Genomic DNA, 13,131 nt, shown 5'->3' with positions numbered 1-13,131 from the left:
CTCGGTGCTGCCACCTTCAGTGCAGTGGCTGTTTTGTTTTTGTTTCCATAAAATTGTTTAATGTATGGACAACAGGAGCTTTGAAATTAAGTATAATTTTTTTTGAATATTTAATCACAGAATAAAATAAATGTATAATTATATTATATGTAGAAATATATCAATACATCTAGAAATACATCATAAAAAGAATAAGAAAAAGTCTTATATTAGCTACATACTTTAATAGGCTTTATACAAAACAACATTGCCTCTATTTAATGCTTTATGAACATTTATGTTTATGCCATTTATTCACATTTATAAAGAAAATATCATAATATGTAATTAACAAGCATAAAAAAAATATTATCCCATCCAAATTTTATTAGTCTTTTGCATAAAATTAACATTGAAATTCAACATTCAAAATGGAGGAGGTGGAGGAGGAGGTGGTGGAACAAATGTTCTTCCAGTATTAGCAGGAGGAGGAGGCGGTGGTGGCATGGATGCATTTTGGGGAGGCGGAGGCGGTGGTGCTGGTGGAGGAGGTATAGAAGACCCACTGTAGGCAGAGCTAGGAGGAGGAGGAGGAGGTGGAGGAGGAGGAACAGCTGTCTGGCCCTGAAGAGGAGGTGGAGGAGGCATGTTGCCGAGAGGAGGTGGTGGTGGTGGAGGATTTGCTGATGTCATTGAGGTATTTTGGCTAGGTGGAGGTGGTGGAGGGGGAAGCAAAGATCCTCCATACTCAGAATTAGATGGCGGTGGAGAGGGAGGAGGGGGTGGGGGTGGAGCGTCTCCCATCTCATCATCTAGGAGAGGTGGAGGAGGCAGCATGGACAGGTCGGGATAGGCATATGGAGTTGTAGACGGGGAGCTTTCAGACTTGAGTGAAGGAGACGGTGAAGCTGGAAAGACACTAGGAGTTGCTGTGAAACTAGAACCCACCCAGTCAGGCACTGATGGAGGAGGAACTGCGATACCCAAGAAAGACCTGAAACCACAGCAAATACATCAGATTTCTGAAGACAGTGGAAAAAACTGAGTTCATTGAAAACATTTGTAACCAAATCAGTAAAAGCCATTGTATTACATACCAGTTGAAGGTGCTGGTCTCCTGTGTGCCAAGTTGTTTTAAAGAGTCCTCATTGTCTGTTTCTGATTTTGGCTCTTCCTTCGATGTCACAGATCAGCATAATAATTTGAAATAAATAAATCAATTCATCAAAAGGGGTTTTAAAAATGCTACGCAAATTATATTCAAATATTTTAAATTCCATTACAAAATACGATAGAGTAACCTTATAATTAATGATGAAAAACATAAAAAGTATAAGTACATCCCCAAATAGTTTGGTTTCTACTTATTTTGGTTCCAATGAATTCATGATTCTTTTAAAAAATTGCAATAAAATACATTAAAAAAGGCAGTTAAAGCCCCCTTTTTAAGAGGCAAGTACTTCATTCACATGACACACACACACACACACACACGTATATATAAATATTATTATTTAAAAAATACATCATATCAATAAATATTACATACACCACCTTTCAAATGTTTTCTGTAATGCTACTAAAAAAAATATCTTATGCCTTATGCTGAGCAAGGCTGCATTTACAGTATTTGATTACAAATAAAAACAGTAATATTGTGAAATGTGATTACAACTAAAAATACCTGTTTTATATATATATATATATATATATATATATATATATATATATATATATATATATATATATATAAATGCTGAATTTTCAGCATCATTACACCAGTCTTTGGTTTTACATTTTTATATGATGATTTGTTGCTTTTATTATTTTGATTGTTGAAACCTTTGTGGAAAATTTGCTACATTTCGTCCCCTTAATTGTTTGAGGAATAGAAAGTGAAAGTTTTTACAGTAAACAGGTTTTTTTGCAAACATGTAAATATCTTTAGTGTCATTTTTGATCAATTAAATGCACTGTTGATGAATACAAGTATTCATTTATTTCAAAGGAAAAAAATCGTACTGATCCCAAACTATTGAACGTTAGTATGGTAGGCTACATAAAGCTTAGATAACCTAATAACGTATAGACAACATAATTTTACATATTTTAGGCCTAATCCATACATTAGATCACATATTATTTATATTATATAGCATTAAAACATGTCTAAATTTCCTTTTATTTCAATCACAAGAAAAAAAAACAGCAATGTAAGTAAAAAGTACTTTGTTTGGATATATTTGCTCACATTGTTGCTGGCTTCCCAGTGGCTGTGGCCCAGTTTGTCCAGGCGGGTGTAGGATATGGGAACACGTCTGTACACGCGGAACGGCTCCCGTCCTCCTGCTGGGGGAACCAACTTCTGAGTCCGGGGAACTTTTGACTGTTTGGTCAGCACTCCGATCTCTCTCCGGGCAATTTTCTCCTTGTACATGCCAACTGTCTGAATGTGAACACTGACATTAAGAGGCTATTTTTGCCATACGCAACTTTGACAAGATTATTCATGTCTATTAACCAGGAGCAAACACTAGTGTTTCATATTTCTAGCATTGTCCTGGCTTGCTCTTAGTAATGACTGGCATTGTATTTCATGAGATTCTGGTGCTTTCCGTTGAGTGATAACCGGAGCTCACCAGAGTCAGCATGTTGACGGAGGACTCCATCTGTTTGAGCTGAACCGTCTGCACATCTAAAATCTTCAGCACAGATGTGGCTAGATTGTTGATCTGGTACGAGACACTGGCCAGGGCCTGCGCGGTGAGAGCTTTGGACTCTTCAATGACACTTTTGGTGTCCTCCACCTAAAGGTAAATAATCATTTTCAATAGGCCTTTCATTCAAACTCTTCCGTTTTAATTTTAATTTTAATTTTGAATAACAACAGATTGAAAGAACTCCAGACTTTCTACGACATCTGAAACATGTAATCAAGGACTTTTATAGTTTGAATGAATATTACAGAAAAGTGTGTTGTGTCTGAAAAATGCTACCTTTGCTGACAGTATATAGAGGTATAAGTTTCAAGGCATGTCTAAATAAATATAATAAATATGCACTATTCTGTTCAAAGTGTAAGATTTTCTGTAAGAGTCTTTTATGCTCACCAAGGCTTTATCTATGGATCATGCTCAGTTGATACTGTAATAATATCATAATGACAAAACAGGTTCGGCAAACACTCTAGTGTGTATTTGTGTTTGTGAAAACTTTGCGCTCTGGAGAACATCAAATGTTTCTATTTACAATGTGTTTTTGCAGAGGTGAGCAATGTAACCAATTACAGACGTGTTTGATGACCTTTTGATCGCAAAGGTCAATCTCATTTACAAAGTGTAGACTCAATGCAAGTAAGAGATTCATTGTGCAGTGCAGACATCACTGATTATAACAGAACTTTTTGAGATTGTGATGAATTGAGGTGAATGACAGCATTTTAGTGATTATAACGTGAGCAGTCTTTCAATAATACTACAGTTTCTCTTCATTTTGATGGTGCCTTTATCAAATTGACTATAAGCAACGTTGCACCTACATGTCTACTAACTCTAATTCCAGTGTTGGGAGTAACGCGTTACAAAAGTAATGCATTACAGTAACATATTACTTTTTGGTGTAACGCAGTAGTGTAAGGCATTACTAATCAATTTTCAGTAATATTTTACTATATTACATGTTCAGTTACGCTTGCGTTACAACACACTTTTAGTTTTTTACTGTAAAAAAACAACAACAAAAAAACACCAAGACCGCGAGACATTAACGAATGAAAAATTATAGTAGGCTAAGTTACCTGGTCAGTCAATAGCCGCGTGTGGTGTCCAAGTTTGTAAATAAAGACTAAATGGCAGCGTCTGATTTATTTTTTACAGGAGTGCCGTGAGGCATGATTTCGGCCTCTGTGCTCGCGCTGGCCAGTGGAAAAGCGGCTAATGGGTGAAGATGGCATGAAGAAGACTGTACATTCGCGAGATGGACGTATGCGCATTAGGCTACTCTATTTGTTCTGTGTTTTCTTTCTAAACAGTTAGGCTATGTTTAGGTGGTATTTTTCTTGTTTTCATCACGCAATCATGTTTTTGATGCGGTGGTGACGCGTTCACGTAACATGATGTAAGGAAAGCAACTAAAAGCTGTCACAAAGAACCGGCAAAAGCAATGATTATGAATATGTCAAATATAGCAAGGAGACATTTTAATTGTTTATTAATAAAGATGAAGTTGACGTTGCTGACTTGCGATCTTCGCAGTAGTGAATGCGCCAGAGAGAAATGCGCATTCATACAGATAAGCAGAGAGCAGTCCGTTTTCTTTCGTTTTGAATTGTTCTGTTTACAAGTAGACATTTCAATATAGATATATTTTTCAGGTCTGTGAAGTAGGCTAGGCTACCTTATAGCCTACACTGAGTTTCGGTTAATTTATGAGATGCGCTTCAGTTCACGCACAGGCGCCTCCGTGTCGTGATCTATTGTCTGCTATATTTACTTCTTATTTATTAAATCCAGGCAATTGGTTGATGAAACATTGATTAAAATTAAGATACAATTAGTACAAATCGAAATTCACTTTAAAGAAATTTGACCTTCTGTTTGAGGTCTCTGTGGAAGTTTTAAAACAGTCTTTTAGTGCGTCTTTTTGCGTCCGTAACAGAAAATTGTCACCTCCTCACATTGTTTTTTCCTCATAAATGCGAAACACGAAAAATAAAATAAAATGAATATTTTATGTTCTGTGGAGAGCCAACCCTTCTTCATCCAGTGGGTAGTATTACTGTGAATTACACATTTGCGCAGTGTAATTCACAGAATTACAAAAAAATATTCTGCCTCCTAAAAGTTAAATATTTTTTTTGTCAGGCATGAGTTTTTCCGTCAAATTAAATATAAAACGCATGTGTAGACTGATATTTTTCTAATGTCTGGACTCTTTTAAGGGGGTATCCTATATGGATAAACAGACGTTTCAATATATTAGTATTAAATGCATTTTCTGAGAATTTATATTTCAAGTTTTGATTGCAAATGTCACGTCCAAAACGCTGGAATTCCCCAATTTTAAATAATTTATCCTCAAATAGTTTTGTGGTGTAGATCTACGTATTTTATAATGTTAACTTCAAAATTCAAATAATACTAATAGTAATTTAAAGATGTGGTAGCATTGGATCTGGACGGGAAGGATAACTCTTAGCGTTGAAAGGGGTGTGTCGCGATTCTGCAGGATCGTGGATCTGAGTGTTTCATATCGCATATCGTTACAGCCTTAGACTGTTAACTTCTACTACTGTATAGCTATTTTGGTGAAAGTAACTCAAAAGTAATACAGGAGTAATGTAACGCATTACAATTCTGAGACAGTAATATTGTAAGGTAATGAATTACTTTTAAATTACAGTAACAAGTAATGTATAAATGTATTACAGTTTGGAAGTAACTTGCACAACACTGTCTAATTCATTAGAGTGTTAGAAGATTATTAGTAGACTGGTAGGGTTAGGAGTTACTTATAGTCAGTAGAATGACTTCTTGGGGACCATCTCAATAAAGAGTTAGCAGGAATTAAACAGACAGTCTACTAATACTCGAAAGCGAGTTAGTTGACATGTAGTTGCAAAGTTACTTACAGTCAACAGAATGTTCAAAAGGGACCATTAAAATGAAGTGTTAGCCTACCATTATTAAATATTTTCCTTATTATTAAAGACCTGCCAATTATATTACATGAATGCGAAAAATTATTGCTTTCAATATAACAGACCTCCAGGATACAGATATGGATTCCTAGATAAACATGTTAAGAACAGTTTTCAGGAATACATACCACAGCCTTGTTTAGGCATGTATGCCCTCGTACAAACAGCTCGAAGCTGAAGACTCGAAAAGAGTCCAGATTTAAGAAAGGTGTTTTCAGTAATCCATGTGAATAATTAAGAGCAATGGAGCTTTGAAATGAATTCCACTTTTGCATATGTAATAAAATCCAGTTATTAAATTCACGTGCATTAAAAAAATACTAGACTTATCAGTGAGTGTAAATACATTACAATGTCTTACAGTATTTTGAAACCAGTACATACTATATATTTTTAGGCCTAATGTCAACATAAAATCACATAATATCAAATAAAAACTCTAAAATACTCTACTTATGAGAATATATATATATATATATATATATATATATATATATAAACAAATCAAATCTTATTAATGCAAATTTGATGTATAGAAAAACAATGAAATACATGTCTCACGTTGAGGTATTTGTTCTGGCAGTAATCGGCCACTCTGTGCAGGTTGCTGTGGTTGTCTAGAAGAGCCTTTCTTGCCGTCGGAGCCTCTTGAAGGATTTTGTCTATGCATTCTTTACAGTTGTTGTCTCTCATTGTGCAGATCTGCAGTATAATGTACTGTACGCTGCTGGTTATGGCTCTTCTCTACTGACTCTGGTCACACGAAACTAAGGTGAACAAGTGAGCGACTGAAGTGAAGATGACAGGCACAAACATGTTGGAAGAGTGGGTGTGTTAAAAAAGCAGTTCTGCACACACTTTCAGATCTCACAATAATCTTTAGTGCAGACACACTACAGAGTGTATTATCTATCTATCTATCTATCTATCTATCTATCTGTCTGTCTGTCTGTCTGTCTGTCTGTCTGTCTGTCTGTCTGTCTGACTGACTGTCTGTCTGTCTGTCTGTCTGTCTGTCTGTCTGTCTGTCTGACTGTCTGTCTGTCTGTCTGTCTGTCTGTCTGTCTGTCTGTCTGTCTGTCTGTCTGTCTGTCTATCTATCTATCTATCTATCTATCTATCTATCTATCTATCTATCTATCTATCTATCTATCGTATAGGAAAGAACAATGACAACATTCTTCAATAAATTAAGACAGGATTCAACTATTTTACACTATCAATAATGCAATATAAATAATGCATGTGTTTGTGTGACCACAAGAGGCCACAATACAGCTATCAAAGTGTATTCGGTCCTTTATTTCAGTTCAGTTAGTGTGGAACTCTGTTTCCCTTCTTTCACTCGTTGTGAAGTGTATTAAATGCATTTGGGTCTGTTAATAGCTTATTTAACAATGTTCTAGTGAGTCTTACAAGTTTGTTCAGAAAACCAAATATTAAATATTTAACCATGCTATTAAACAGTGATCTATTCCATGACTATAAAACTCTGGTAATTCCGCAGTAAACTGACTTTGCTCGCCAATACAACACAGAGAAAACAACTGTCGATCGGGTACTTTTAAAGTTATTATATTGCTGTTAATGCCATGTCACAGTGAGCTGTGCATTTGAATGACTGTCTGATAGGCTGTGTCTGTGTGCAGCTGGGGTTCAAGGATAATTGGTTATCATGATCACTTATCTCCATGCGAGTTACGTCACGTTTTTACTACAGAGTTAAATATTGTCATTTTCTTTTATGCATGCAAAGCACTTTCATGCTGTATAGATAGCAAATCACCTCCCGTCTGCATATTCACTATACAACATAATATATTTATAATGTGTTACAATTATGCGACAACATTAAGGCTGAAATATTTCATGCTATTAACTGCTCCCATGCCAACAGCATTGAAGATCTTTGTGACTAATAACAATAGTGCTTTCCAGGAGGGAAAATATTTTCCACAGGTAGATGGTCCATCCAGCTGCAGCATATACAGTAGAGCTGGAGAGTTCAATGAAAAATATTAAAATATTAAATATTTAACCATGCTATTAAACAGTGATCTATTCCATGACTATAAAACTCTGGTAATTCCTCAGTAAAATGACTTTTTTTCGCTAATACAACACAGAGAAAACAACTGTCAATCGGGTAGCTACTTTTAAAGTTATTATATTTCTGTTAATGCCCCGTCACAGTGAGCTGTGCATTTGAATGACTGTCTGATAGGCACGGCTTTTGCTATTATGAACTGAGGCCTGATAGATTTGCCACCATATTCTGCCCTTGTGATTTATATTTCATGAGCAAAGTCTGTGTGCAGCTGGGGTTCAAGGATAATTGGTTATCATTATCACTTATCTGCATGCCAGTTACGTCACGTTTTTATACGGAGATAAATATTGTCATTTTCTTTTATGCATGCAAAGCACTTTCATGCTGTATAGATAGCAAATCAGCTCCCGTCTGCATATTCACTATACAACATAATATATTTATAATGTGTTACAATTATGCGAGAACATTAAGGCTGAAACATTACATGCTATTAACTGCTCCCATGCCAACAGCATTGAAGATCTTTGTGACTAATAACCATAGGCATCGATTTCAGTGGGGACGGTGGGTACGCGTCCCCGCCAGATTTCGTCATGAGTCATTTTGCACCCACCACTTTTTGAAACATTCAGGCACGGATGTACCTAATACAAATAAATAAAACATCTCCAGTTAACTAGCAGAGTATTCATTTAGTTATTAAATAAGAGATCTAGCGCTAAAATGTGTTGTTTTTTAAATCAAGCTGAGTGCTCGTTGCCGGTGCGATCAGTTGTCATGGATACAGTGTTATCTTGTGGCTCGCGCAGTCTTCACTCGGACGCGCTCTTCAATCTATCGCCGTCGCGGAGACTCTCTATTCATTCCGGTGAAATCACAAAATAAAATGCACATAAACAGCTTGAAACAGCTCCCTGCTTGATATAGACTGTAACCACTGATGAACATATTCAGTTTTGATGAGAGAAAAAAAACTATACGAGTGCGGAATAGAACCCGTAACCTCTGACACGCTTGGTAAAAGATCTACCACTAGACCATTTAAGAAGTCAAACATAATGTGCAGATCGATGCATTATTTATGGGTTGAGCAGAGAGGCTTCACAATTTGACAAGTGGGCAGCGGCCGCACACCAGGCCGCCGGATGGTGTTGCTAAGAACTTGCAATGTATAACTATTATCAGACCGGATAATTAAAATTAACTATTTATCATATGACTATTATCAGAACGGTTTTTATTAAAAGTCCCGACTCTCCTGATTGCCACTCCGCCCCCTGGATATGTCTAATGCTTTTTGAAAACTTAAGACTTTCTTCTTCATAAAACGAGTCGAACATCATCACATTTTTGTATACATTTTAATCTATCTACATTAGTAAGCTTCAGGACATCATCTTTCAAAACATGACCTGTGCGAAAGAGAGAAAAAAATGAATGCGTCATTGTACCCAGCACTTCTGAAAATGCTCTTCCGAATGCGTCTCTTTCCCCAGCACATTTAAAACCAAACTGACGCCCATGCTAATAACAATAGTGCTTTCCAGGAGAGGGAAAATCTTTCCCACAGGAAGACGGTCCATGCAGCAAATACTGTAGAGCTGGAGAGTTCAATAGAGGGTTTTCACTACACGTAATCAACCTGGAATTCGACCATTTTGGAGGCACTGAACGTAAACAGTGCCACAGAACTGAACGGACTTGCATATTTGGCTTATTATTGCTGCTGAAAAAGTAGTCGTGTTTTGGTCTGTACTAATCGGTCGCACCGGGAAAAAAACATTTCGAGTTCTGTAGACTGCCAAAAGTTAAAGAGAAGAGTGCAAAAAACGGATGAAAGAAGGCGTTTGTTGTTGAGAGAGGCACAACATCAGCCACATGTGTAAATGAAGCGTTGACTATGGCTAAAATGTTGACGTAAAGTAGTGTAGGATTACAAATTTGATTTAAATGTTTAATTTAGATTTCCAATACAATAGTATTTTATATTGAGAAAGTTTATAAATGATGAGACCAGGAAATCTCTGCAAACGGTAGGGGTTCCCAGCGGGATATTCCTGACTGTCCCGTCTCAATACGAGAAGGCTAGGCTTTTCCTGTTTTCATTGTTTTACCAGGTGGTGAAAAGTCATGCTGAGCAAGTTTGAACACCTGCTATTTTATTACTGAGACCGTTTGTCTTCTTGTTCTTGTCTCAGTGCGAGAAGTCCTGCACCGTTCTGTTCTTATGTCTCAGCTCATTTACATGCTTTGTTAATCACAATGTAATCCCTCCCCCTTGAAATGTATATAAACTACAATGTAAAGTTCCCTTAGTTAGACTTGGGTAAGATTTTGGACGAAGCAGACTACAGCAAATAAAGAATCCTGCTTAAAAGATACCCCTGAGTCTCCTGTTTTTTGCTTCTGAGTTTTTCTACACTTAAGAAGAGGAAGGTTTACAACAGATGGTGCCGTGACCCGTATGGGAGTGAGGTTTAGGGGGGTGAGTGTAAAGGAGGCCAGCTAGTAGTCGCTGTGCGAGTAAACCTCACTCCTCTGATCTCAAAAGGCTGTCTAGCGACAGATACTAGAGGCTGCAGTCTTTAGCCTCCTTGTTAGAGTGCCTTAACTCTCATGCCGGAGACCCGGGTTCGAGGCCTGCTCGGAGCGGGTCAAGTGAGACCCGGGTGAAGGGGGGTTACATTGGTGGTAAACTTGACATAGTCGCTCAAGGTATGGGCCCATGTCTTAGAGCAGTGAAGGCAGTTCATCTAGCTCTTCAGGCTTCATCAGTAATGGTGTTAGGTCAGACTTTAAATGTAAAATGCCCTCATGCAGTGTCCGCACTAATGAATTAAGCAAAAGTCACTTCTGTTACCTCCTCCCGTTGGGGAAATTGGTTAGCAACTCTCACAGCCCCGAACATTGTTTTACAGCGTGCACCAGTCACGAACCCATCCTCATGTATGATGTCTGCAATGACTGAGAATTTGTTAGAGGATGAAGGAGAAGTGACTCACGATTGTGTTACGCTTACATATACACCTACGAGTGAAGTAAAATAAACTCCCATAGAGAATTCAGAATTTGAGTTGTTTGTTGACGGTTCAGCTCAAGTAATTGAAGGTAACAGACGAGCAGGTTATGCAGTAACGTCCACCACGGAAGTGTTAGCTTCAGGACGTCTTCCAAAACATTTTACTAGTAGCCCTAACAAGAGCATTCACGCTAGCTTCAGGATCAATTGCTAATATCTACACAGATTCCAGATATGCTTTTGGGGTAATTCATGATTTTGGTGTCATTTGGCAAACCAGACAGTTTCTAAGTTCTGCTGGATCCCCCAATAAGCATGCTGAATTAGTGAAAGATCTAATGTTTTCCATGAAACTTCCAAAAAAATTAGCAGTGATAAAAGTGAAAGCACATCTCACAAATAATACTACGGAAGCTAAAGGTAATGCTCTTGCTGATATGGCAGCTAAACAGGCTTGTTTCTATGCAACTGTACAAGTGTGTTCAGGTAGTGCTGCACAGAAGACAATTATGCCTCCTGAATCAATAATTGATCTGTACAAAGACGTTCCTCTGTATGAAGCATGGACTTGGTTAGACAAAGGAGCCACAGTGGATTCATCCGGTTCCTGGACCAAAGGGGGAAAGTATGTCGCTCCCGAATCACTTTTGCCATATTTGGCTCAACAAATACACAATTTGGGTCACAGTGGTCCAGCAACGATGAATCACAGGTTCTCAAATCAGTGGTGGAATCCAAAATTCAGAAATGTATCCACATAAACAGCCAAGAGGTGTGTTACATGTCAGAAAAATAATGATGTACCAGCAGCCACTACACCAGCAGCACATACCCCAGCCCCACCTGGACCATTTTGTCACCTGCAAGTTGATTACATATCATTGCCTCGTTGTAAGGGAAAAAAACAATGTTTTGGTAGTAATAGATAAGTTCTCAAGATGGGTAGATGCTTATCCAACAGGGCGTGCTACAGCTGCACATACTGCTAAATGTCTTGTCACTGATTTCATTCCCAGATGGGGATTACCAGATTGCATTGACTCAGATCAAGGTACACACTTCACAGGACAGGTAGTCAAGGAAGTGTCTAGAATTTTGAAGATTAAGTGGAATCTTCACTGCCCATACAGGCCACAAGCATCAGGACAGGTTGAATGATCGAACAGAACAACGTCTGTTCGATCGTCTCCTCTGACGTTATGTACTAGTAGGAGTCGAATACATTGGGATCTCCTGCAAAGATGGTGAGGTCCAGCGGCACCACAGATAAGATGACCTGTACATGCAGTTCCCCGCTGAACTGCCCAACAGATGAGATCCATGTTAACACCACCGCTAACAACAGGAGCACCATCGACAAATTATAGGTATTCTCACCTTGTTCATTTTACACAGCATCACAACAATCTCATCTCCGTTCTTGTGTCCCTCCTGTGAGCGATGCAGTGTCACCGGAATCCTGGACAGACGAGGCGGTCAACAGGACGGAACCATTGGAGCCCGGGAATGGCGCGTCTATCTGGGACAGACCGCGCACACCAGCTTCGCTGCAGTGACGTCCCGGGCCATCACATCACATCCACGTAGTGGAAAGCAGGCCCCACCACTGTCGACCCCAAAGTGCATGCAGACCGTCCATTTTCGACAAACTCGGAGACTCCATCAGCTCGTCTCCACCTGGACCTCAGCCTCACCTGCTGCATCTCCGCGGTGCTGACCAAACGCGTCATTGGCAATTACGTCATCAGAACACGACCAACACAAGGACCAATAAAGGGCTGCGTCAGAACGGGAAACACTGGAGAACTGGATTTCCGCCTTCTTCGCACTATTCCCAAATGTAAGATCATCTCAGAAATAAAAATAGACCTTTTCAATACCCAGTCACTGACAAGCAAAACCAGTTTAATATCTGAACATATTCTTGAAAAACAAATAGACATGATGTGCCTCACTGAAACTTGGCACAAACCAGAGTCATATCTCGCACTAAATGAAGCCTGACTCCCAGGATACACATACCTGGAGAAGGCCAGAACCGCCGGCCGGGGGGGAGGTCTTGCTGTAATCCATCGCAAAGACCTAATTGCCATCCCCCTCCCACTGCAAGAGCTGACCACATATAAGTGTCTTCCATTTAAACTCAGATCACATAAAGAAGTAATAACAATACTCATTGTCTATCGCCCCCCAAAACCACACCCTGGATTTATCTCATAGCTGCATGATCTACTCACATCTTTCTGTGCAATAACACATAATACACTCATTATGGGAGATTTCAACCTTCATGTTGACTCCCCCACAAACCGCCCTGCTGCAGAGTTCCTTGAACTCCTGGACTGCTTACAGCTCACACAACATGTCACAGTACCTACACAC

At 38.7% G+C, this 13,131-nt stretch overlaps 1 protein-coding gene across 1 annotated transcript; it reads right to left on the bottom strand.

Annotated features, from left to right (window-relative positions):
* Positions 1–209: 209 nt before the first annotated feature.
* On the bottom strand, positions 210–12,822 carry abi3b (ABI family, member 3b). The gene is made up of 8 exons (XM_077205763.1): positions 12,772–12,822; positions 12,127–12,180; positions 11,972–12,049; positions 6,239–6,421; positions 2,619–2,786; positions 2,231–2,425; positions 1,077–1,153; positions 210–973 (listed from the first exon to the last, which is right to left on the bottom strand). Exons 1-8 carry the CDS (start codon positions 12,820–12,822, stop codon positions 406–408), a joined length of 1,374 nt encoding a protein of 457 aa, XP_077061878.1. The 3' UTR covers positions 210–405.
* Positions 12,823–13,131: the final 309 nt, after the last annotated feature.

The sequence above is a fragment of the Siphateles boraxobius genome, unplaced genomic scaffold, assembly GCF_051911475.1.
Source record: "Siphateles boraxobius isolate OS27281-9 unplaced genomic scaffold, OSU_SipBor_1 55, whole genome shotgun sequence".
NCBI classification, from domain to species: domain Eukaryota; kingdom Metazoa; phylum Chordata; class Actinopteri; order Cypriniformes; family Leuciscidae; genus Siphateles; species Siphateles boraxobius.
Note: the sequence above shows the minus strand (reverse complement) of the source record. Positions and strands in the feature narration are given on the sequence as shown.